The 27290-nt window shown below is 37.7% G+C and overlaps 1 protein-coding gene across 1 annotated transcript; it reads left to right on the plus strand.

Annotated features, from left to right (window-relative positions):
* The first annotated feature begins 134 nt into the window (after window positions 1-134).
* LOC103713567 (DNA-directed RNA polymerase I subunit 1) lies at window positions 135-27290 on the plus strand. The gene is made up of 21 exons (XM_008800547.4): window positions 135-278; window positions 1221-1390; window positions 3331-3490; window positions 3613-3924; window positions 7228-7473; window positions 7624-7806; window positions 8756-8918; window positions 11765-11952; window positions 12482-12745; window positions 13289-13377; window positions 13452-13599; window positions 13700-13915; window positions 14048-14314; window positions 14419-14560; window positions 15087-15292; window positions 17904-18106; window positions 18335-18533; window positions 18624-18901; window positions 24789-24929; window positions 25125-25989; window positions 26495-27290. The coding sequence occupies exons 1-21, from the start codon at window positions 255-257 to the stop codon at window positions 27026-27028; spliced, it is 4998 nt and encodes a 1665-aa protein (XP_008798769.2). The 5' UTR covers window positions 135-254; the 3' UTR covers window positions 27029-27290.

Consider the following 27290-nt stretch of genomic DNA (forward strand, 5'->3'; position numbering starts at 1 on the left):
ACATAAAGTCGGCAAGCGGGGAACCGAAACCCGTGCTCTTTTTTCCGGTCCGACCCGAACCGACCGCTACAAAGGGTTCGATTAGTAAAAAGACTCTGGGAGGCAAAACGACATAAAGTCGGCAAGCCGGCAAATAAAACCCTAAACCTTGGCGTTCCGAGGATCTCCCATTGAGTTGAGGACTCGCCCGTGCCTTCTCTTTCTCCCCTCGACTCCTCCAAGCTCTGTGAGGCTTCATCTCCTCCGCTTTGAACATGGCCCAAACCCGATCCGAAGAGGTTCTCCTCCCTTCCCCATACTCCTTTTCTTTTATTTCTCACAGTCATTTGTTGAGGATTCGAATCTTGGAAACAAGATGTCACTATCTGGACGAAGATTATGCTTGTTTTGTGCTAATGCTTTTTCAAGATCTTTCCGTCTTTCGTCGGTTTACGTAAATTCACATCTTTTCTTGATTTTTCCAACCTTTCGTGTGTCTCTGTCTCTTATTTCTTGAGGGAAGGGAAAAAACTTTTCCTTTTACCTCTTCTTGGAACTCTTGGTGCAAAATTTTGGTTTACATTGTTTCTAGTTTAGTTTTTTTGTTTATTGAAAGGTTCAATTTGTTCTTTTATTTCGTTTGAGTACTGCGAATATCTTCATTCAATCAGCTTCTGAAATTTTGCAGCCATATTTCATTAGTCAGATTGACGGGAGCTGTGACTAGTTTGTTTCACATATGCCATGATTGAAGTCGTTCTATGTTTTTGTCCATGTCTCTGCTTTGTTTCAAGTACCACCCTTCCTTCCATCCCTGTCATCTCTTTCTTGAAAGGGAAAAAACTCTATCTTTTTGCATCTTTTCAGAGCTATTCATGTTCAATTGCGGTTTATATTGCATGTTATATAATTTCCGTTTCCTTAAAAGCCTCAGTTTGCTATTTTTCCCCTTTCAATACTGCAAGAATTTACTTGTTTTTCTTTATTTTGTTAACTTCATTCATCTGCTTCTAAAATTTTACAGTTGCATTTAATTGGTTTGGTTGACAGGAACTGTGACTATTTTGTTTCATATATACCAATATTGAAGTCATTCTATGTTTTTGTTGAAATCCCTGCTTTTCTATAACATCGTATTGAGTTGTAAAGAAGATGTATTTTCGTGGTATTCATTACCTTGCTGATGCTATATCCCCCATCCTCCACTTATGCTCAGCACTAATTTTATGCTTCTGGAGCAGGCAGCATCAGAGGTTGTGGATTCAGTTCGCTTTAGCTTTTATACAGCAGAAGAAATTCGAAAGATAAGCGTTAAAAAGATTACCAAACCTGATCTCCTTGATTCCAAAAATGCTTCCGTTCCAGATGGATTGTATGATCCTGCATTGGGTCCAATCAATGATACTGACTCGTAAGTTTAATTTATTGATGATTCAATTTCTGCGCCAAGAAATACATGCATAGAACATGAAGCTTGCAATGTATTGCTTTACTTCTACATTTGCATTTAATGACATTATTGCTTCACTCATATTTATAAGTTGCTATTAGACTAAGGGTTGCGAGGGATAACATGAACTTCACTATATGTGCTATATCAAATTTATATTGCCAGGTGCATTTTATCACTTACATAGTTGCGAAGGAAACATGTATTCCTAGAAGCTCATATGGGGAAGCAATTTTAATTTAGTTTTTTCTTATTTTGGAAAAACATATGGAAGCATTTATTAGATAAGGAAATCACTATAAGCATCTTTTTTCCTAGAAAGAACATGTGGGAAATATTTATTAGACCCAGGAAAATCAATGGAAGCATGATTAGAATTTGTTAAATAAAAATGAAACCAATTATAATGCCTCTAACTTCTATTTCTCTCCAGTGTATCTGCATCAAAACATCAACATTTATCTTCTACTAAGTCTTTTAAAAGTCCATGGGCTAATTACAATGATGCTCACAGTCATCCATACATGGGTGTGCTACGTGGTAAAGTTTTTTCAGTCGTAGTGCTATTCTTAAATTCCCCATATATTAACACTTGCAAAGTGGAAATTAGGCCACTTATCCTTGCTTCTGCCTTATAGGCCAAGAAAGACAGACTGTTGGTTTTGCAACATATGCCACCGAGTCCAAATCATTATCCCATCATAGATAGAACCAACAAAGTAAACTGCACCTGGGCCAGATAACTATGCCATCGTCGTGACAGCAACATAACCTGACCTGGGCCGAAACTTTCCAAGTAAACATCTCCAGAAGTTTACTAACAGATGTCGATGGAACCCTTGTGTTGTTGTCCTGGGCAGCAAGTTGATCGAGGCGAACATAAGAAATTCTCAATGACCATCTTCCTGGCAAGTTACTAAGATAAGAATTGCTAGAATTACAATATCAAGTTGAAACATCTGAAATAATTGTCAGAACTAGCCCGAATGAACCCAGTACAACTCAAGTTGCAGCATGAGTCAAACACCTGAAATCCTGCTGCTTATTAAGAATCACATGTACGACCACAACTGAGAGAGGTATCCTGCCTGCACAGCTCAAGTTGCTGTGTGAGCAAATAGGCGAGGGTCAGTACATCAAGAATACTCCAACTGATGCTCGAGAAGCTGAAAATTGGGAGGAAAAAGACCACTTCCTTAGTTGAAAGAGACATGAGAAGGCTCTAGGAAGACCCCTGCAAAAACTATATTAAAATAGGGGAAAATCTTATGGTTGAATAGAAGGCAATGCATGAAGGCCACAAATCTATCCAATTGGGAGACCTGCACTTACAGGTTCATGCTTATCACTCCTTTATTAGAGAAGTCTGAGATCCTTATAATGTGTAGATTATGTCTAATTACCATAATCATTGCTAGTTTAAAGGATCAATTAAGAGGAGATAAAATGATGTCTAATCACCACAAATCTGTCCAATTGGGAGGCCTGCACTAACAAGTTCATGCTTAGCACTCCTTTATTAGAGAAGTCTGAGATCCTTATAATGTATAGATTATGTCTAATCACCATAACCATTGCTAGTTTAAAGGATCAATTAAGAAGAGATAAAATGATGTCTAATCATTAATTATTATGCAATCTTATTATTTCATGTCATGCCTACCGGTCTCTAAACTTGTTGGCTTGCAGAAGGAATGCAGTTCTGAGTTTATTTAGTTGTTAAACTCAAATTTTAGATGCTTAATTTTCAAACATGGTATATTTAGGCACTTCTGCCAGTTTTTCATTTATTTTTAGCCTATATTTTAAGTCTTTTTATACCTGAATTATTGCTTAGCAAATGCATTTACTAGGAATTATCAATTATTTCCACTGCATGATTTTTATAATACTTTGTGCAGCTGCAAATCTTGTGGCCAGCTTTCTTTTCGTTGCCCAGGTCATTGTGGTCATATTGACCTTGCAAGACCACTTTATAACCCATTGTTATTCAGGAATCTTCAAAATCTTCTTCAGATTACTTGCTTCTTTTGCCGTAAGTTTAGGTTGAATGAAGAAAAGGTAATTCCACTCTTTGCTGTCTTTTGAGTCTCCCTTTTGTCATTGTTTTATCGAAGTTCATTTATAAATTTCTCAACTTTTTTAAATTTGCTATAATTCATTCCCTTTTGAACTATATTCAGGTCCAAAGATATGCTGAACAACTATGTCTCATAGCAAAGGGTGACATTGTTGGGGCTAAAACTTTAGAAGCTCACTCATGGGGTGAATTTTATTTCCCAAACGAAGAAGAAACAAAGTCTGCTGCTATACATACCAGTGAATCGTTGTCAAAGATAACGAATTTAAAGCAACAACAGACATGGACCTCACTTCAGCATTCTGAGGCTCTCTCCATTCTGTCTAAATTTTTGAGGGAAAAGTCTAAGAAGTGTGCGAACTGTAGTAGGAAAAATCCAACAATTACTAGTCCTACATTTGGTTGGCTCAATAAGGTATATTTGTTATGTTGACTGTTATTTGATGAGTCAATTTTTGGTTTTGTTCAATGCTTGGTCTATTATTCTAAGCCTTGTTTTAGTTCATAATTATCTGAGTCAGTACATTATTTCTGAGTTTCCAAGAAGAGACTTGGTGGTGGTCTATGAAGCAGAACAGGTTGTTTGCCCCTTAACTTCTTTGTAAGAACTAGTTCTGTTGTGGTGTTACTTAGGTGTGTAAGGAGGGAAGGGAAAATGAGAGAAGAGGAAGCAAAAGAGAAGGAAAGGAGGAGGAAAGTATAGAAGGCAAGATTGGGAAAAATAGTGAAACAAAGAAAAGAGAAGAAACTAGAAAGGAGAGGTCGACACTCCATTCCCATGTTCCTTCCTTCCCAACTGCCTTAATCTAAGGTTTTCACTATGAATCTAACTTCTGTAAGCTTTGGGAGATAAAAGGGAGACATAATATGCTGGTTGTTCTTCATGGACCCGGAGCTGATTACTCCTTTCAGAATATCTAGGTGTTCTCATTTGCTGAATTGTTGCCCTATATTATGTGAACTGAATGGGCTACACTTTATTCAAACCAACAATCCGCCCTGCTGCCCACCATTGCACACACGTCTCCACCTCCCACCGACACCCTCCCACCCCCCTCCTCCTTCCGCCGCTGTCTCCACTTTTTCATTTCTTTCTAAACAATCATTTCATGTTTAGTGTCTGTCTGTGATTCTAAATTTTCAATCTATTGTCTTAAGGACCTTTTTCTCATTCTGACGTTCAATGCTCTTGATCATGAACTCTAATAAAAATCTTTCATTTCCGCAATGCTACTTGCATCTTGTGAAAGATGCAACATTTTTATATTACAAAGGATGCAACTTTAATAGTAGTAACTAGCATATAAACCGCATGATGCGCAGGGTGCAGTTTTTTCTCCATTTTCTAATTATTCTTGAAATGCAATATAGAATGGATATGGTAGATAACAAAATATAATAGAATATACTGGATATAAAATTCTAATTATTTTCTAAAATAAATTTTTGATATTAATACTACAATATATTATCACCATATCAAATTATAATAGTATATGTATATGTATATCTATTAATATGGTAAAATGATATCATTATACAATAATAAGATCATGGTCCAACTTTTGTATAATAAGAAATAGAAAGCATTGTATCTAGGGTATATTTAAATGCAATATAGCGAGGTTATTAGTGATTGTACTTTCACTTAGAAGTAAGATCATGATTATAAAAAATATAATAGAAATTAATATAAAATTAGTGCAATCTAATGACTTGCATGGGATATGGGTGGGGATATACTAATAAAAAACATTTTTCATCAATATCATCATACATTAAGTAAATATGGTTATTAATAATGTCATTAATCTCTACATTAGTTTATTAGTTCTAATAAAAAAATACTTTATTTAATGTGGTTTAATAAGCTAATAAGATTCTTATCAATAATATTTTATTATTATATTTTGATAAAGAAATATATTAAATAAGAGCCCTACTTATTATCCAAAATAAAGAGTTTTATTAATAGTGTTATTAATGTGGACGTCCATGTGGCAAATGGAGAGCTCTGCACAAGCAGAGCCTCAATTTTAGTGTATACATATATTAGATTCCAAATAAAAATAATAAATAATTAAGAAAAATTGATTGCAGAATGGTGAGGGCTAATGCTTATCCATATTCAGTGTGACCACCACTTTGTGTTTGAATTCATAATAAGAAGTTTGGTAATATTTGTATCCTCATTTTATCTTTGAAAATGGACCGTGCACCATTTTGTCATTTATGCTATGATAGGCACATGCAAAGTTCCATTCAATTTACAAACACCAGCTCTTTTTGTATTAATGATGCCATTTACTAAAGGCGAGGTAGATACTTTCTTTCTGTTTGCATAATGTTTTTATTTTCTAACCTTTGTGCTTGATAATTTTGGTGAGATTTATTTTAAAATACCATGAAATGCTATTTCTTTCTATACATGCACACACATATAGGGGTTGTTTGGAGCTCTAGAGTTGAAGTTGTATTGCAACTCAAGTCGCATTGTAATTTAAGTTGTGCGGTAGTTGATGTATAAGGAAGCTCACTTCTTGTATTTGGAGTAGAGTTTATGGAAAAGAGGGGCATCGTTGATAGACATTTCATCGAGGTTGAGGCAATCATGGACCTATCGGAGGTGGCAGGGGCCAGCAGCGTTCTTGAGGGAAACAACTGGGAGGGACCTAAGGGCAGGGTGGGGGAGAGGAGATGGGAAGGAGGAGAGGCATGTTGTAGTGAAGTTCGAGGCGGAGGAGGCAGCCATGGGCCTCACAATGGTGGCGGGGGCCGGCGACGACATTGAGGGCAATGGCGAGTGGGACTCAAGTCTTGTGGGGGAGGAGAGAGAAAGGAAAGAGGACAAGCCTGTTGTGTTGAAGTCTAAGGTGGAGATGGCCATGGGCCTCTTGGAGGTGGCGGGTATTGGTGATGGCAAGGTTCGCAATACTGGTGCATATCGCCCCATGTTGGGCGTTCCGGCGCTATATCAACATGGTACCTGCACGAGATTCAGTATCGAGATTGTGAACCTTGGGTGGCAGCATTGAGGGCAACAATGAGGAGGGACTCTACAGTGGATGGGATAGAAGGGAGGAAGGAAAAAGATATATATGTATATATAAGATACCTACTTGAGCAGTTGCAACTCGTCTGCAGCCATTTTGACCGTGAGTCAGCCTACCATAAGATAGCCATGAATTGCTGCCCAACAAACAACTCAACTTACTGTGCAATTGAGTTGCAAGTATTCAAACAAGCTAGCTTGCCTGCACCTACAAGTTGAGCTGCATGTGGCTCCACTTACTAGACTCCAAACACCCCCATACATGCATGCTATAATTACAGATTGGTAGAACAATTGATTTTTAAAACTTCAACATTGTTTTTAGTTTTGTATTTTTAAGCTAACCAAATGGTTGATAATATGCAGGGAACTGGATTTCTATTAAAAAGGAGATGCAATTGAAATTGTGTTATTGGTTGTAGTCCTATTTTATTTATGGCCAGAAGAATGGTCGCATAGTTAGAAAAGATGAATTGGAGATCCAACTAATCATTTTTTTTTGTTTTTCACATATCTTTCTGCCATCTGTCTCAAATTGTATGGAATGAAATCTAGTTCTGTGCTTAAAATTCAACCTTTATCAAACTTTTTTTTTTTGTTTTTGTTTTCTGCATTGCTAAGTGATATTATGATTCTTGTGCTAACCATTGGAATGATCATGTGTAGGCTATACAAGCTTCTGATATAAGAAGTAATTTCATAATGGAGTCTGATCTGGGTCTGTCATCCACTGAGGATCAAAATACTGAAGGCTCACAGTCAAGAGGAGACAGTGCTTCACAACTTGATGAAGAACCATCTTCCATTACAAAAGTCCAAAGAAAAACCAAAAAACAATCAAGGGATCTCCCTCCTGAGATTGCTAAGCAGATGTTATCTTCAGGACAGAAGAAGCATCTATTACCTTCCGAGGTGTGTAATGTACTTTTTAAATTCAATTCATGTTCCATGCAGCCATGTGGTTTCATGTATTTTATAAATTTAAATTTTATTAGAAGCATTAATAGCTGAGTTCAAGTATGCATGATCGGATGCATGTGTCTGCTCTTTCGATTTTTTCAGGTGGAAGCTATTTTAAAAGATTTGTGGAATAATGAAGCCAAAATATGTGCACTTATATGCGATGTTCAGCGTAGAAGTTTGAATCGTTTGGGTAGGGACAAAGGATATGCAATGTTTTTCTTGAAGACTCTTCTTGTTCCACCAAGCAAGTTTCGTCCTCCTGCTGGGAGTGGTACTCGTGGGGTGAGCAAATCTTTTCCAACATGCCCTCATACTCTGTATGTTTTTACTGATTTTATCCCTAAACAAACTGCTTCACCACTTGCTACGATACCATACTGATCACAGTACATTAACATTATTTTACAATTTTGGATTTGATAAATACATTATTGGTCCTTTTCTTCTTCCATGATTTGCATGATTTATTTTTGCACCCTTTTATCTAAGACATTTTTGCCTCTTCGTGATGTCTAAAATTCTATCCTCTGTTGGCATCCCAGAATGCCTAGGATTTGATTCCAAGTGGGCTCGCACCTATCTGAACAGCATGAAACAACTTATATTTTGCCATATTGTTGGAACCCTACAGCGCTCTTGTATTTGCTGGGATGCCATGTTCTGACAAATCTTTTATACAAAAGGTGACAGTCTGGCGATCAACTAAGTCTGTCTGGCATTGGGTGAAACAACACAAGTCTTGGCTGTTACTTTACTGGCAGGCTTGATCCTGACCTGAAGGTTCATTTTGGAGTAGAGTGGCATCTTGCTTTTATATCATGTTAGTTTATACTTTATAGTGTTTCTCTGTGAAAGTAGTGGTCATATTAATGTGTCTAAACTGCAAATTATGTTCTATCTTAATTCTGGCCTAGAATTTCTTCTTAGGCCTGCTTTAAGGTATGCCATCAAGCATAGCCCTTTTGGTGTTTAGCATCATGCCAGTTACCTTACTGCGTGTTTGATATATTTCTTTTGCTCATTTTGGCATTTTTGTTTCTACAATTTTATGATCATTACATTATTTTTTTTGTCATATTATGTGAGTTATGAAGAGTTTTTTGTCTTTTCATAGGCAAAAGCCTGACTATTTCAGAAGATGCCAATTTTATGTAGATGACTTGTATCCTTCATTTTACATTTTAGAGCTAGTTCTTACATCTCATATATTTGTATATGTCATATAATCTAGGTGTTGGAACATCCACAAAATGTTTTGTTAAGTAAAGTGCAAGAATCCAATATTGCTTTAAGAAATGTCATTGCTAATGGCCCTGATCATCCTGATATTGTGCGGAGCTGGATGGATCTTCAAAGAAATGTCAATTTGTTGTTTGATAGTAGTAAGGGCTGGGGTAAGTACCATGTCTTTAACATTTTTTTGGTTTTATTACATTTTTTGATATTATCTGTTTATGTAAATAGTTGACAGACATAGTACAAACATATCTACTAGCATTACCCTGTCTTCATTGTGCTGGTTTCATGTTCATGTTGGTTCATAATGACAAAAAGCTATTGCAGGTGATGCATCAAAATTGGTTAATCTATGTCATTCGAAGGAATAATTTTAGTTAATTTTGTCAATTACTTGGTCTTTCTTGTTGATTTTGTTGCAAATTATAAGACAGTTTTTGAGTTCATCTCCAGTAAACTCAGCTTCTCATGCCTATGAACTGTTATGTCATCTGAGAATTGAAACTTTTATCATGACCATGTTTGTTGGCTTCCACATAGCATGCTTCAGTTGCAATTAGCATCACTGCTAGTTTTTTATTTTCTTAAAACATGAAAATTGCAACTGTGTTTCTGCTTTTCCTAAATTGTTAAAAACATAAATATGTTTGATATGGTCGACTGTTTTTAAAAGCATAAGCATAAATTCTATGGGCAGCAGTGGTGGTGGTGGCAACAGTGCTGGCGGTTGTGGTGGTGGTGACGAATATGAGGGTAGTGGTTGTGACAATGATGATGATAACGATGATGGGGGCAAAGCAAAACATTTCTCTTTTCAGAAAAAAAATTGAAAGCTGCTCTTAATAGCTTTCACTTTTTTCAAAAGCTAGGCAAGAATTTCTTTTTTTTTTTTGGAAAAAAAAGAAAAATACTCTATCAATCATGTTTCTTGTCCTGGTTTTTGTGTTTTATTTTTTAAAATCTAAAAACCAAAAATTGCAATGATAGCGAGCAAGGCCTTATCATATAATGTTGGTGCAGATAGATAGATGACGTTCAAGAATATGCTATTGGTATGCTAAGACATGCTAAGCTACATTTAGTGGCTCACTACTGGGAAGTGGACATGTTCCAAACATTTACACATTATTTTTAGATCTAGTAGTAAGATCTAGCATCTTTAGCCATGCTAAGGTTGCATGCTAATTGTTCATGAATAGGTCTTAAGTATGTCCGCTATGCTATTTAAAGAAGCCAAAATGAAAAACAAGCATGTCCTAGCAGTATACCAGTCAATGAAATTATCTTTAAGAAGTTCAAATATTAGGGTAAGAACTTTAAGAAAACATGCAAAGAAGTTGAGCATGAGTGCACGAGAATATACTGCAATCGATCCAAGCCGAGTCGGGTAGCTAGAGACTCGAGTTCGACTCAATTCAAAATACTCGGGCTAGAAACTCGACTCGAGATCGATTGAGCTTTAGCATCCAAGTTCGAATTCGATTCGATAAAAAAAAAGCAATACTCGAGATCGACTTGACTTGTTTCGAATATCAACCGGGCTATATTCGAGCTCGAGCCTTGGTCATAATTAAGCAATATGGTCAAAATAACATAATATTATATTTAAAATATTAAATTAATAATATATATTATAAATAAAATATAATATTATTAAAAATATATATACTCGACTCGGCTTACGAGTCTTCAAGCCGAGTATTTTGCTGCTCGAGCTTGACTTGTCAAATTGTTCGAGCTACTCGAGCTCGACTGGACCTCAGTAATAGTCAAGTCGAGTCGAGCTTCGACCCGAGTCGAGCTTCGACCCTTGTCGAGCTCGAGCAGCTCGTGTGTTGCTCGGCTCATTTGCACCCCTAAGCTTGACCTAGGTTGATGTTCCTAGAAAGTTTAGCTTTTAACTATTAGCAATAAGGAAATTGGAAGAACTCCTATATGCATTGTCAACTATATTATTAGTTATATAATTTGTTAACTAATACTTGAGTTGTCGGTTTTGCCACCTTGAATTCCAAACTTGGATTTGGTGTATAAAATAGTTGGAAGGGTTTTGGGGAAAAGAGTTAGGGGTGTCAGGGAACTGGTTTGGCCTAGTCTAGCCTAGAGTTGAAAGCCCAAGCCTAGGTAGCCGCTGGCTTGAACTTGGCCCAAGCCCAAGCTTAACTCTTCTGGTTGTCTCTCAAGCTAGGCCTGGTTCAAACAGGGTGCTTTTCAGATAACACCCAGTCATACAGAGAATATAGACCAAGAATATATCTTGTCTGTAAGTGACTTGATTAATATTAGCCGGTTGACATTAGAGTGAAAATGGTTGAGAAAAGATGTCAAACTACTGCAAGAGTGCAACATTAGAGCTTGGGCCAGGAGTAGCGTTTTCGAAGCCTAGACTTCTTCTTGGTATTAAATATCAGATCGGACATGTCTGCCTCTCTGCTTTATATATTCACTTTCCATTTTGAGCTTAGCTTGGCATAGATGTACAGAAGCTGCATTTACTAAATATAAACATTGAAAAATTTGGGCATCTTTAACCTTTTTTCAATTAGTTTAAGCATGACGTTTTTAAGTATTGTGAGTAACAAGTCATGGATATTCTTAAGGAAATCAAAACCTGAAGCTGAAGTTGAACTCTTAAGTTTAGAACTTGATAATTTTAAGGGCAATAATTATTATATCTTGTTTATTTATTATCTTAGTGTTGCCTCCACAAAATCAAGGTTGGCTTCTCACGTGTATTTTCTGACCAAAGCCAAATTTCAGTGACAACTTCGTTGGGTTCTTGAGTTCAGATATTTATTTATGTATCATTCTTATGTGCACCTACAATAATCTTTTGTATCATTGAGTCTACAAGTAAGACACAAACACAACAGTTTACATTTTCTTTCCTTTTTTCCTAATTTACATGTCATGCTTGTGAAGGTATATTCCCGTTTTGCTAGTTGGAGATTCATATTGTTTAGTTCTTTGATTCTGATGTATATGGTGGTTCATTTTGCTGCAGTTAAAACTGAGAGGGAAGTCAATGGTATACGCCAATTATTGGAGAAGAAGGCGGGTATCCTTCGTCAGAAAATGATGGGAAAGAGGGTCAATTTTGCATGTCGGTCTGTTATATCTCCAGATCCGTACTTAGCGGTCAATGAAATAGGAATTCCTCCGTATTTTGCACTGAGGTTAACATATCCTGAGGTATATCAGGGTTTTATTAAACTCAAATATCCTCTTAACTCGTTTTTGGCGCTATTTTGCTCATGCACATATAGATGTGTATATTTGTAGCACATATGAACATAATTGTATGGAAAATTGCCAAATTCTATTATTAAACTTTTCTTTCTGACATACTATTTCATTCTTACACCAACCAATCTCACAACCGTTGGAGTGAATATTCCTGTCCTTGTCTTTATGCATGCTAGATACAAAGAAATGTCTGTCTCTCCCTTTGTGCATGTGTTGGGAGGGTGGATTTGGGATATAAGTATGTTATAACGAACATTTTCCAACCAATGCTCATGTAGCATGATGTAAAGTAGGCTTCAGCACAAAACTAGTAAAGATCAAATGGGGAGGGTAAGGCATGCCCCTATGTATTCCTTCTGCTACTATGTTATCAATCACTTTGCTGGTTCGTATTCTGCTACTGTTTCATCCTTCATTTTAATGGTTTAATTCTTGATATTATTCAATAGTAGTAATAAATTTTGTGATTCTTCAGCGAGTGACACCCTGGAATGTTAATAAGCTACGTCATGCTATCATCAATGGTGCTGATATTCATCCTGGAGCTACACATTACAAGGACAATGAGAGAATGTATAAATTACAATTAGGTAGAAACATGCGCAATTCAATTTCAAGGAAGCTGCCCACATCAAGAGGAGTTCTTGTGCAGCAAGGGAAGGGTCCAGAATCTGAGTTTGAAGGAAAGGTCGTGTATCGTCATTTACAAGATGGGGACATTGTACTTGTTAATCGACAGGTTGGATTTTAAGAACATTTGATTGCCATGGTGTTCTTTTCTTTAACAATTTTAAATATTTGCCATTTGTGCTGGGTATAAAATAATGGTGTGTTACTGTGTTAGATGTATAAGCCACTTGGTGGAGCACATTTTTTATTTATTTGACAACTAGTCTGTACTTCTAATCTGATTATATTTATTCTCAGTTTTTCCCTTATTTTATTAAATTTTTTTACTATAGTGGACAAATCTTTTCAGCGGAGAAGAAAAATGTGTGGCAGATTTATGAAATATTTTGATGGGTCTGCTTTGTTTATTATTCTGTCTGATGATTTATGAATAGATGTGTAAAACACCTGGTGCCTTTTGGAGTATTTTGGATGCCTAAAACTCAAAAATGAAGAAAACAGTCCTATAGCCTTTTGTAACATAAGACCAGTGAATAAGCTAATTTAACGTATAATTTCAACATGTCTAAATTAATATGATCCTTCAGTAGCTTCCTTTGTTATTTCTTATAGGTTTTTTATTCCTTTGTGGTTTTATTTTTTGAATTTGCAGCCTACTCTTCACAAGCCTAGCATGATGGCTCATGTTGTTCGTGTTCTGAAAGGAGAAAAGACACTTCGCATGCACTATGCTAATTGCAGGTTTCAAAATGAATTTATTTTGGTACTGGCTTCCTCTTTCTCATCAATGCTAAAACAAAATCTTATTTTTGCAGCACCTACAATGCTGATTTTGATGGAGATGAGATGAATGTTCACCTTCCACAAGATGAAATTTCACGGGCTGAAGCCATTAACATTGTTAATGCAAACAAGCAGTACGTTGTTCCAACAAGTGGGGATCCAATCAGGGGTCTGATTCAGGTAACGAGTTGATGCTGTTTCATTTTTTGAACTTTTTTCTTTTTTTCTGAAAGAAACTGAATTTGTCAGTTCCCAATGTTTTCTGCAATGTATTCTTCAGGATCATATAGTAAGTGCTGTACTTCTAACAAAGTTGGACACATTTTTGACCCGTGAGCAGTACCATCAGCTTTTGTATGCTTCTTGCATGCCTCCTATTGCCAGTTCTCAACCCGGCAGATTTGGTCGAAATGTTTGCACATTATCTTCAGATGATGAGATACAGCCTCTTCTTCCTGCTATTTGGAAGCCAATTCCACTATGGACGGGAAAACAGGTTGATGCTATAAAAATGCTGATGGAAAACTGTTTAGAAATTGCTATCTTTAGCTTTAAACTATTTAATGTTAAGAAACATTCAATGATCTGACAATATGCGCTTTCATCTAACTTCTTTGTGGCAATCCAGGTCATAACTGCAATTTTAAATCATATTACACGAGGCCGCCCACCATTTACTGTTGAAAATAAAGGCAGAATTCCCAAGGAATATCTTGGAAAAAATCATAATGAACTGAAGTTACTTATTTACAACAATGATCTCATACATGGAATGGTTGACAAGGCTCAATTTGGGAAATATGGGTTGGTCCATACGATCCATGAACTCTATGGTGCAGACACTGCAGGCATTTTGCTTTCAGTTTTCAGTCGTCTATTTACTTTATTTCTACAGGTCAATTGCTAAGTTTTTTCCCAGGAATTATACAATTGATGCATTGCTATTTATTTTAATGCCTTACCTGTGTGCATATAGTGAATGACAACTTATGGTTTCAGATGCATGGATTTACTTGTGGAGTAGATGACCTTTTACTCGACCAAAGTTCAGATATGGAGAGGAAAAGAATACTAGAAAAAAGTGAAGCACTAAGTGAAGATGTCCACATTCGTTTTACTGCTTTTAAAGATGGGGATAGAGGTTTGTTCAAATTACTCGGCTACAGTGTGCATGTTACGATTCCATTCACAAGCCTTTCATTTTAAAATATTAAATAATGAATTTATGTCCCCGATCTCTCTCTCCCTCTCTCTCCCCCTGTCTCCGTCCCTCTGTCCCTCCCTCCTCCAACCTCCAAACCCTCAAAATGTTTGGTGTTATCACTTCTCGTTTGTCTTGTGTTAAGAGTCCCTGGCAAAGACCCGGCTGATCTATTTATGTATTTATCATACTCTTAAGCTTCTTCCGATGTTGGGGCCATTGTGGTGCTTTGATTTAATCCATATTTGAATTAAGTGTTACCTAGATTTGCTTCGGTCATCTAAAAAAACTGCTACTACAATGCCTTTTCTGTTTCTTTTTTATGTGGTAACACGACCTTTTAATATGACATCTTTAACCAAAAAAAGGAATATGACATCTCTTGAAGTTTTTGTTGTACTTTGTATTTTAAAATTTTAATATATTTAACACACTTTGTTTGGGTATCGTATTGGACTTTTGCTAGACCCAATGAAATTACAGAGGGAGATCGAGAAGGTCCTATGTCGTAATAGAGAATCTGCAACAACATTGTTGGATAGAATGATGTCCAGTTCTATGAACGTTCTGACTTCCGAGGTAAACCAAACCTTATTTCCAAGTGGACTCCAAAAGCCCTTTCTGAGAAATTGTCTCTCTCTTATGACGACAACTGGAGCTAAAGGTGGTTTGGTAAGAATTTTTTTTTTGTTTCCTCGTATTTTTTTCATTTAGTATGTATGATGTGGATGTAAATCTGTTCACATTTTTTTAGTGATTCTGTTTGAATAGAAGGTTGTTGTCATAACCGTTCTATCTGTAAAATTTATTACTTAACTGTCTCCTTCCAACATTTAATTGTTTTGCAAGATTGTCAGACATCTGTGTAGCTCATGGCCAATGTTCTTATGCACTAATGTTGTTTTGCTTTTTTCTATATAGGATCCTTTAAGTGGAAGTTGGAAACATTTTTTTTAACCAAACAAAGATGAGCATGAAGATAAAGTAACCAAAGTGTCAGCAAAAAAAAAAAATGGTGCAAAGTGAAGCTAGATTAAACTAAGATAGAATTGCCTACTCAAGGTTGAGTTGGGTGAGATTATGAGCATTAGGTTTCATGAGCGATCTTTATGCATTCTACTACATAGTTAGCTAGCCTCTAATTGCAATAATAGTTGTACTGTAGTTAGAATCATGATTTTGTGGACTTGTTAATGCAGATTATGATTCTAAAACTGATTAAGGTTCAAACTTGTTGGTCTTCTGTGTTTATAAAGTGATTTGCCTCCTTTTCTTAAGCCCTGGTGCAGGATGGGTTTAACCTAGAGTAAAATTGTATTTTTCAACATTTCATTTTTTCCTATCCACCACTGCTCTAGGGTTGGTGTAGTGGCACCTTTTGGATTTTTTTTTTTTGTTAACTCACCTATCCATTTAAATCAGAATAAAGATATTCTGAGAAAATGGTAGAACTTAGTTGTTCTTCACCGCTCCTTTATTTTCTATCAAACTTATTACTTATTTTCTGCTATTCCAGCAGATTCTATTCTGCAACCAAATGAATAGGGACTACAGGATTGTCACATGCAGCGGAACACTCTTCATGCATTTTTGCAAAATATTCTCAAATGGTCTTGGGTAAATAAACTAGAAAAGGTGAAAATTTGAGAGGTTTTCTATGCGATATATTTGCATGCCCATGCATTGCTTCAGATAACTTTCACTAATTCAAATTGAACTCGAAAGTCAAATATGAGTTAACTATACTGCTATATTGTAAAGGATTTGGGGCAGTATTTCAAGTCGTATGAGTAGTTGTCTCCAAGCTTTTGTTGAATAAAATTAGACTACTGGAGTAAAACTTATCCTAATTTCCAAACATTTCTCTTCTGCATTTTGATGTATCTCATCTTCCCTATATTTTCTTGAGTGTGTAACCTAGTGTCACTATGAAAACTAGAAGATTGAGTATACTTGTCATTGTCGTTGACCTCTGCCATGAGGACTCGGAATATCTATTTTATGAGCACCGATTTAACTTTGAATAACCTTGAATGTGAAAAAATTATGGCAAGCCTTATCTAAGTATGTTGTTTACAAACTCTCTCTCTCTCTCTCTCTCTCTCTCTCGTGTTAGGGAAAAATATTTGATTTGCTATATGCAATCTAAATGTACATTTTCCATATCATGTAATCATGTGAGTGCAAATGAAACAATAGGACCTGGCTATTTCTGTAATTAACATGCCATCGAGCACCTGACAGTGAGGTCTAGGGTCGGCGGAATTGTCCTAAATCGGATGGTTTCGATTGTACCGAGCCGTCCCGGTCCGCGCTGGGACGGTTCCGACAATGGAAACGAAATCCGTTGTCGGAGGGGGAGAAGGAAAGAGGAAAAGAGAGTGAGTAGGGGAGGGAGGGAGAGGAAGAGGGGGGAGAGAGGAGGGCTGACGGAGGCCCGTAGAGGGCCAACGGGCACCTGGGTAGGAGGCGGAGGCCATGTTCGAGTTTCCTATTTCGTTCGAAATAGGGGTCCAAGCCGCTTTTTAATTTCGCGATTTTTAAGTAAAGTTGGCAAATTGTTTGCCGATTTCACTTAAATATCGTGAAATTAAAAAAAGGCATGGACCCCTGTTTCGAACGAAACAGGAAATCCGGCCGCGACCTCCGCCTCCTGCCCGGGTGCCGGCCTCTGACAGCCCTCTACTGGTCTCCACCACCCTTCTCTCTCTCTTCCTCTCTCCATTCTCTCTCTCTTCCTCTCCCCTGCTCGCCCTCTCCCTCGCCTTCTCTACTATGTCGGTACAGGTCTGACACGGCACGGTGCGAGCATGTACCGACCTATGTTGCCGGGCAACCGGTCTAGTGCCCAATATCGGTACAACAGACCATGGGGAGGTTTGTATCAATGCCCCACTTATTACTACTAGAACAAAATATGATAATGGTAGAGCTTCGTTGACCCATTTGATTTTTAATAGAACTAAGGTTTTTCGAGTCATTATAATGTATAGTTAATATGGAGCTGTTTACTATTGTCAGAAGGTTTCCATTTGTTATATACAAGGTCACCTGATTGGTTTCTAAGTTTTAGTTCTGAACCCTTTACCAATCACGGTCTTGTCAAACACCGAGTGTTATTAGAAGCAAAATAAGAAAGATGTGAATTTAGGTATTAAATGTGCTTGATTTAATGATACATTTAATGCATGTATAAAGCAGGCTTATTCTCTCATGATTGCATATATTACATATTGGTCATTAATAAAAGTATCTTTACTGATTGCTTTCTCCGCTTTCGTAGGTCAACATGACACAAATTTCTTCTTTGCTTGGGCAACAAGAGTTGGAAGGGAAACGAGTCCCACGTATGGTTTCAGGGAAAACATTACCCTGCTTTCCCCCTTGGGATGTTTCATGTAGGGCTGGGGGATTCATCAGTGATCGTTTTTTGACTGGTCTTCGCCCTCAGGAGTATTATTTCCACTGCATGGCTGGTCGTGATGGGTACAACAAACTTTGAGCTTCATAACAGTTCTACCTAAGATTTCATATCAAAATTCCTTTCCTTTTTCGTCTTTCGAGTAACAAGCTAGCACATATATCTACCCAAGTATACTGCAAATGCATATATGTACCATCTTTTTAATTGTATTTATTTGCATACACATGCATTATTCAAACTATCATAATTTCAGGTTTTCTAGCACATTGACCAATATGTCATATATGCAGGTTGGTTGATACGGCTGTCAAAACATCTCGAAGTGGATACCTTCAACGATGTCTTGTTAAGAATCTTGAGTGTCTGAAAGTCTCTTATGATCACACAGTACGTGATGCAGATGGATCAGTTATCCAATTTATGTATGGGGAAGATGGAGTTGATGTCCTAAAAACTAGCTTTATTTCTGAATTAGGAGCGCTTGCTGCTGTAAGGACAGGATCCCTAAACTTCATTTCTTTTTCGAACTCTTAACCTCCTGGTGGTAATATATTTTTTTTTGTCACCTACAATCTTCAGAATCAGACGGTTGTTCTTGATAGGCTTAGCAGTCAACTTGAGGATGCACATTTGTCAAAATCAAATGGTTATATTAAGGAGTTACCATATTTGCTGAGAGAGAATGCAACTACTTTTGCTCGTCTATCAAAGAACCACCAAGGCTCTCTTCATCAAATTAAGCGAAAGGACTTGATGAAATTAATGAAGCTTAAGTACTTGTCAAGTCTTGCTGAGCCTGGTGAGCCTGTTGGTGTGATTGCCGCTCAGTCTGTTGGAGAACCATCAACACAGATGACGTAAGATCTCTTCTTGTAAAATGTTGCCTCAAAAATACCTTTTATACTTAGCAACAATTTAACGCATTTCAAATTTGATATTCTATGTTACATGGACACTTCATTATTAAGCTATTTCGAATAAGGTTCGTCGTACCGTTCCGGGCAGCATGGGGCATACCATATCACTGATTCGGTACTGGTACACGGTATGAAGGGCGTACGGACACTTGTTATGTTGAACCGGTCTCGTACCATATCGTACTGATCTAATGATAGTATAGCACCGGTACGGGGTCCGGCACTGAGATGGTGTGCTTTGGTTTAGAAGTTTTGACACTTATGGACACCGGGACACGACATGACACATGATGTAATGACTGGACACTACTTTTAATTGTCATGTAATGCTGATGTCAGCAACAAGTGTCCAACACTTACCCCTTTTTTTCTCCCGGAGTGTTGGGACTCTTAGTTTTAAGTGTTGGACACTATAAGTGAAGCGTCCTTTGAGGTTTTAAGGGCACTTCGATCAGATTGTCCTTATATGTTTAATATAAAATTATCAATATTTTATGGATACTTAAACCAAATGTCACTTTGTTTTTAATGGTTATCACAATTATATGAAAGTTTATACACAAATGTCTTCATTTTTGAAATATTAATGTATCACGATTAGTTATCATCTCAGGTATGTTGCACAACTAAAAGAACAGTGAAAACGAGTTAGGCCAATACTTTTGACTTATGTAGAAGTATTAGATATTTGTCAAGCTATTAAGCTTTCTGGTAAGTAAGTTGAATCTTGGGTATCATGTCACCTATGTAGGTTTGGTTAAATTAAAGGCTCTTGTAGGAAATGAAAGGTACTATAATTATGAGATTTCTTGCTTGTCTGGTAAATCTATGAATGAAGAACGAACTGCTTTTTGGAGGCAGTATTAGAAGAGTGAATCAGTAGCTGGTGCACCGCCAAAAAATTAGCTAATGTTATAACAAACAATTGAAGTTTGGATGCTCCAGTTAAAAGCAGTAATGGTAAGATAGTGTAACGTTTTTTCATTGGTTCTAAATGGTTAGTTCTTGCTTAAAGCTTTGTAGGCGGGACTTTGCCCTTTTATAATTTGAGATGATTCCTTTTTTGTTTTTGAAGCTCATTATTTTACTTGGGCATAAACATTTGTGGCATTATTAGGTACAACTATCTGATGCTGACATTAGTAAATGTCACAACTAAAATCGTTAGCATGTGTATAACTCCTATATTTAACCAATCACATCAGCTCCTGCAACAATTTAGTCATATGACTGAAGTATATGAGCATCGATATTTCCTACAATTTTTTTGTAGACTAATTGGCAGCATGGCATATTAATTGGTAAACCTCAAGGGGATTAAACTTGGCTTAGAGTATCCATCCCCATCAGTTGTATTGGGTATGTGGAATGGCAATTATTTGCAAGTTTACAGATCTCATAATAGAAAGGGTAATGTTCCCAATATCAGAGATAAAGAGCTTCTTGCCCGTTCTTCAAGTCTGATGGTTGTTTTCCTTGTCATGTTAATTGGTGCAACTATCCTACTCATTTTTTTACTCAAAGTGCTTTTTTTTGGTAGGACAGGTATGTATTAAATAACATGAAAGTAAGTACAACCCATTTTATCGGCCCAAACAAATTCTCTAAGATTAGAAGGCAAGTCATTAATCCAGAGTGCATGCACTCCATGGTCGGTGACGAAGCTAGCCACCAAATCTGCCGATTGGTTAGCATCCGGTAAATGTGAGTGGTGATAGATTCATGTTGTAGACTAATCTTTTCATGTCTAGTAGATGGGGATGGGTCTTTAAATTTGAAATCAGTGGCCGATTAACCTATCGAATTACTGTTGAGGATTTGCCTTCGAGCTAAAGATGGTCAACTTAGAGAGTATCCACAGCATAGCATAGACCTTCCCAGGCACCATGGAGTTCAGCGTATAGTGCAATAAAATTGATGTGTGGGCTATCACCAGCTACTAGAATCGGCTAGAGTGACCTTGGATAATGGAGGGGGATCTGGCTCTTCTTGAATCCTTAACCAAGCCATCCAATGAGATTTTCAACATTGCAGGGGGTGGGGGCTCCTATAAGAAAGAGGTTGTCCGAGGACCATGGAAGGGGCGGGGGTCCCATGTTTCCCCAGCAATTACCTAGTCAAAGGTATTGTTGATGAACTCAACAGCAAGTGTGTGGGCCTTTCTAAAACTCACTGAACCTTCTCAAAGACTTCTTTTGAGTTTGTTGGAAGAAAGATTCATCTCTGACAAATCATATTGAGTAACCAACAAAACAAATGATGATGTTTGTGCGTGATGCGGATGCTTCATTATTAGGTTTCAATGCTGAAGGAGTGGGTCTAAGGTGCTTGCACAAGCAGTGTTGAAGGCCGCAATAGAGGTGCATGCCCGGACTTACTTGGCAACAATGGAATCACAGAGAACATGATCAACTATTTCAAGTTTCAACAGTACTTGTACGAAGATCATAGTGTGGTTGGCCATTAAGACCTCTCTTGTGCAAAAGACTGGGCAACCTCTTCCATGAAACTTTCCACCAAAAAATGAGCAAGACAAGGAGGGGGTTTCCTTTGCCAAAACTGAAACTGCTAGAGACTGATGATGCTCTGATCTGGCAGAAAAAAACTTATGCAAATCTTTACTCTTTGGCTTTAACGATGCAGTGGTCCAGCAAGTGATACAATTGCTCCAATTCCCTTTAGGAATAGCAATAAAAGTTATCAGGTTGACTAATTTCAGTGGAAGAAGATTGTTGGAGTAGCTCCGAGTTCCTCATTTTGTCCTCAGTAAGCAACTAACTCATTGTTCCTTCGAGAGCTTCGGTGTTAATAAGAACATTTTTCTAATTTTGAGTCCCGGAATAAATCCAAGGATCATTGAGAATGTAAATAGAGGATCCACTTCCTATAAGCCATGCGCCATTCTCAAGGATTAGAGGGGCAAATTGACTTAGTGTCTTCCACATTTGTTAAGCGCTTCTCCCTAGAGTGATATTAGCATTTCACTACCGTTCCCTATACTTGGCCAAGATGAACTGTGACCTTAGAGAGGAAGAGTTGAAAAGAACACATGAAGGTTTCTTCAGTAGTAAAGCACTGTGCCAGGCCAATAAGGATGGTGTATAGAGAGCATCTAGCGGATGAGGTTGACAACTAGTTTCCTATGCCATAAGATGCATTCGCCTATTATTAGAGTTTCCACTCCATAAAAATTGCTTTGTCATACTCTTAGTATTAGATATGATCAAGATTTGCCAAATCAGTATCGGAGATCATATCGGTCGATGACCGATTCAGTCGAGTATGGATGCATACCGTACCAACCTGAGGTGTACCAGATCTAGGGGAATGTAGAGGAAGGGGGAGAGAGAGAGGAGAGTAAGAGAGGGGGCGAAGTCACCGGGGTCGTCTTCGAGAGACTGAGATAGATGAGATAGAAGGGGTAAAGCCATCGAGGTTGTCACCATCTTCGAGATAGGAAAGAGAGAGGGTGAAGCCATCGGGATCATCGTCTTCAGGAGAGAGAGAGAGAGAGAGGGCAAAGCATGTACTTGTAATCATCATCGGAGGCGGTAAAGGAGGGCGGTGCATTGTTGAAACTCTAACCCTAGCCAAATGCAAGAGGGAGGGGGTGATCGATTGGGAGGCGAGGCGACTCAAGGTCAGATTGAGGGATATCAAGATAGCGAACTGCCCGAACTGCCCTAAGTTGGGCGGTTTTGCTCGTTTTGGGTTGGTTCTAAAGTGAACTTGTGTCTTGACCCAGTTTCCGCTAGGAATGGTTTGGTATGCCCCAAATTGGCGGTTCGGGTTGAGACAGCCAACCTTGGATATGATCCTTTTAGGGATATTACAATGAGCCATATGATATACAAGAATGGAGGCCAAGACTGAGAAATATCAAGTTTGATTTGCTAGCCATTGATAAGCTTTCCATCTCCATCGATCCATTTGAGCAATAGCTCTCTATTGTAGGGGTAAGAAGTCTGTCAGTGGTTTAAGATGAGGGCTAAACATGATACTGGAATTTTGAAGATTTATGCATGCTCAAAATGTCTGCCGTGTTACCGAAAGATATCCATTAACACGCTGCAATTCTGAGGAGTTGCCTTAGCCACCAGAAGTAGATCATCAGCAAATAGGAGATGACAAATGGGATGGGTTGCAGGAGAAGCCTGGTAAGCTTGCACTCTACCCTGCTGCACAGCTTTGTCTAATACTTTTAATAATACAGCGTTTGCCATTATGAATAAACATTGGTAACATGGTACGCCCTTGCCTACAAGTATTTGAAAGGGATTGCATCATTAAAAAGGGCAAATGTAGGAGCTTTAATGCGGTTGTAATTCCAGTCAATGCATTAGTCATAGAAACCATGAGCCTTATGTTTTGTGACGAGAAAGTCCCATCATGATCGATCATATGCCCTTTCCATATCTGCTTTCAGCAGGATCAAGCTATTCCAGGTTAAGAGTATGAGCGATTTCATGAGCAAGGTAAATGCTATCCAATATGCCCTTTTTTGCAATGGTCTTATATAGAGTCCGCATGAACTTATCGGTCTAGCGTCCAGGTTTGGAGGCATCTGATTTCTTGGGCATGAGCTAATGTAAGTATGCTTCCAATTATTTGGCAGGAAAACTTTGATGAAAGAATTGCTGAATAGATTCCATGACATCAATTTTAATTATTCTCCTGTACTTCTGGAAGAAAATGGTTGAAACCTGTGAGGACCTGGGTTTCAAAGTGAATGTGCAGCAATAGAGGCATAGCTTTATATATTTAGTAAGACATTCTTGTTGAGAGATCCTGAGCTAACCCCTTAAATAGTAATAGTTATCTGAGAAAGTGCATGTATCTGCTAAGGTAATATCTGTTAGTAGGAGGGAACATTAGTGCTAACAAAGCTATTTCAAGAGTCCTAAGTTGATCTGGAATCAGAATGACAGTTTCAATGATTTTTGCAATACCAGTATCTGTCTAGCCAAGCTCACACTTTCTCCAACATCTAAATGACCTTCCAAACCTTAATTTCAATCAAACCTCTATTTTTATCAGGCAAGTCATGAGAGCCTGTTCAAATGTAGTCACAATAACACCATGTTTATGCAATGTGAAGTTTGCGTCTACTGGAGTAATGCATATATGGTTCAGTTAAAATGTTTCCATACTTTTCTGGAACATGAGCATTGCAGGTAACATTTTAAGAGACTTGTGACTTTGTACAAATGGATTCCAAAATATTTACTATTTTAATGTAATAAAAATTAGGCTTTCTTGGAGGATGCTGATGTTCCTGTATTAAAGGTAAGAAACCCAATAAATGTTGTATATAATTCAGGAATAACTATCATAAAAAAATTTTCCTGCTTTCCTTTGCCATTTGCATTCGACATGGTTGTCACATTTTTCACGTTTCATTTATCATACTCTAGCTGGACATCCAACACGATAATTTGTAATTTCTGGTCTTCAACCAATTAGAAGTACCTGATCGAAAGTACCGGTGGTACTGTCCTGTTCTGCCACTATTTCAAACCATGGTTTTACCTTTCATAGGTTATTATTTCTTGCATTTGAAGGGGCCATGCTTGTGGCTGCACTACATTTTTTTTTAAGTCCGTACTGTATTAAAACTGAACACAAGCTATAGAAACGTGGCCAATTTGTACTCTCGGCTATATAAATATAGTTATCAGTAACCTGTGAAAATAAGTTCTTTGTGCCTGCTGGAATTTTTTACTTTCTTCATATTTCTTCCCTTTTGGCACAATATCTCGGTGATGTCTTGCATCTTTCGTGACTTAATGTACTATCCTTTTCTTTTCTTTTTAATTTGGTTCTTCAGGCTCAACACTTTTCATCTTGCCGGCCGAGGGGAAATGAATGTGACTCTTGGAATTCCACGCTTACAAGAAATCCTGATGACAGCATCAGTAGATATTCGTACTCCTGTTATGACATGTCCGTTGCATGATGGAAGGACCAGGTGAGTCAGAGGATTTATTCCTTGTACCTGCTAATTGGGAGCCACCTATCGATTGTGTGAATTACCTTGCTCCATGATGGTTGATATTTTCTATTTTAGTGATTGCTAAGAGTCTGTTTTCATTTCTAGATATATCATCTCTTGGTGTCCCCAAACATTCTTTACAACTTGCAGTTATTGACTGCTTTTTTGCAGGGAGGATGCTGAACGGCTGGCTTCAAAGTTAAGGAGGGTCTGTTTGGCAGACATTGTAGAGAGTATGGAGGTCTGCAGTGTGCCATTCTGCATTCATGGGAATGAGGTGTCGACAATTTATAAGCTGAAGATGAACCTTTACCCACCTGAGCTTTACCCTCCGCATTCAAGCTTAACCTTAGAAGATTGCATGATAACCTTACGAACAGACTTTATTGGTGCTATGGAAGATGCAATAGCGAAACACTTGGACATGATATGCAAGATCAGTGACATCAGTTCTGTTACCGCAAAAGAAGAAAGTAACTTGGCAGAAGGGACAGATGAAGATGAACATGGAAGCAAATCCACTCACGGGGAGGACAAGGATAATAGCAGTGGCTTTGATGGTGTCGATGATGATGATGGAATCAATGAAGATGAAGGAATGGATGCTGAAAAGAGGAAAAAACGAGCTAGTGATGAAATGGAGTATGAGGATGGTATCGAAAAAGAGAGCTCTGCCAAAGCAGATGAGCATGATGGAGAGACCCAATCTGGATTTGAAAGTGAAATTGATCAGGTTGAGGCTGATGAGGACTATACAGTGGGAGGAGATCACAGCATGGAAGTTGAAGATCCTAGCTTGGAGGTTGAGGAGGAAATACCTGAAAGCCCATCTAAAGCTGAGCCTACTCCTACGTTGAAGGATGGCAAGAAGCAGCAGAAACTGGCGGACAGCAAGGAATCAAAATCAGAATCCAAGAAGACGACGACCAAGCCAAGGAAGAAAAAGATTAATAGAACCATCTTTGTGGATGCAAAGGGTTTGAACTTTGAGGTTCACTACATTTTTAAGAAGGAGCCTCGCATTTTACTGGCTGAGGTACCGTTCTTTCTTCAATGCTTAAATTAGGTGGGAGAAACTTGATTTTGTCTTTTCTTATGGTTGTTAGTAGTAGCTCAGGGCCTATGCTTGTGTGTTATTTATTCTTTTCTGAAAATCGCTCATCACTTTCTCTTCATATGGTGCGATTATTTTGGAAAGACCAGCATTCTATCAATCTGCAACAATGGAAACAATAATTTGTGAATATTATATTGGTTGTTTCTTAGTCTATAATTTGACATAGAAACTGCAGTTCTCCAATCAAACACGTGATAAGTCTGACTTGATACTGTTTTTTAGTCTGTCATCAATAATTGATGTCTCATGTATATTGATACAGGAAATGGTGTGAAAGCCTTGCTGATGCATGATGTGAGCTTAAGATAGTTTTTATATAGTGGCTTATTATTATTCGTAACAAAATTAACTCTATTTTCTGTATAAAATTATTATTTATCAATCATGTTTTCATCGAACTTACGAGATCAATGCTTTCATGCAGGTTGCTCAGAAGGCTGCCAAGTCTGTCTATGTTAAGGAGTCTAAGAACATTGAATTGTGCTCGGTGACTGAGCCAAAAAAGGATGAGCCCCTCTCACTTCAGACTGCAGGAGTGAACTTCCAAGCATTTTGGGACTTGGAAGATCACTTGGATATTAATAAAATAACCTCAAATGATATACATGCAATGCTAAACACATATGGTGTAGAAGCAGCCAGAGCTACCATTATAAAAGAGGTGAAGGGTGTGTTTGATGCATATGGCATACGCGTAAATATCCGTCACCTGATGCTGATTGCAGACTTCATGACCTTCCATGGTGGGTATCGGCCGATGAACAGGATCGGGATGACCGATTTCAACACCTCACCTTTTGGCAAGATGACTTTCGAGACAGCAACCAAGTTCATTGTTGGATCCGCTTTCCATGGGGAGGTGGATACCTTAGATGCCCCTTCAGCTAGTGTCTGCCTTGGCCAGCCAGTGAAGATGGGGACCGGATGTTTTGACTTGATGCAAAATCTGCAGCTCTGATGAATGAATAGATGGATATGGTTTTGCATTTATGTATTATTTCATAGATGTATATCGCATTCATGTCTTTATTTATAATTTTTTTTGGTAACTTATTCATTTTCTTGTATGGTGCATCTATCTCTGTTACATTGCTTAATCATAGCTTATTTCTAAGAGTGAAAAAGGATGTACTGTATGGGTATTCAAGCTAATTGTATATTTTGTTTGTAGAAATACAGGTCGTACACTAATTAAATGATCTATCAAGTTCTTTCTTTAA

The sequence above is a fragment of the Phoenix dactylifera genome, unplaced genomic scaffold (assembly GCF_009389715.1).
Source record: "Phoenix dactylifera cultivar Barhee BC4 unplaced genomic scaffold, palm_55x_up_171113_PBpolish2nd_filt_p 001179F, whole genome shotgun sequence".
Lineage (NCBI taxonomy): Eukaryota > Viridiplantae > Streptophyta > Magnoliopsida > Arecales > Arecaceae > Phoenix > Phoenix dactylifera.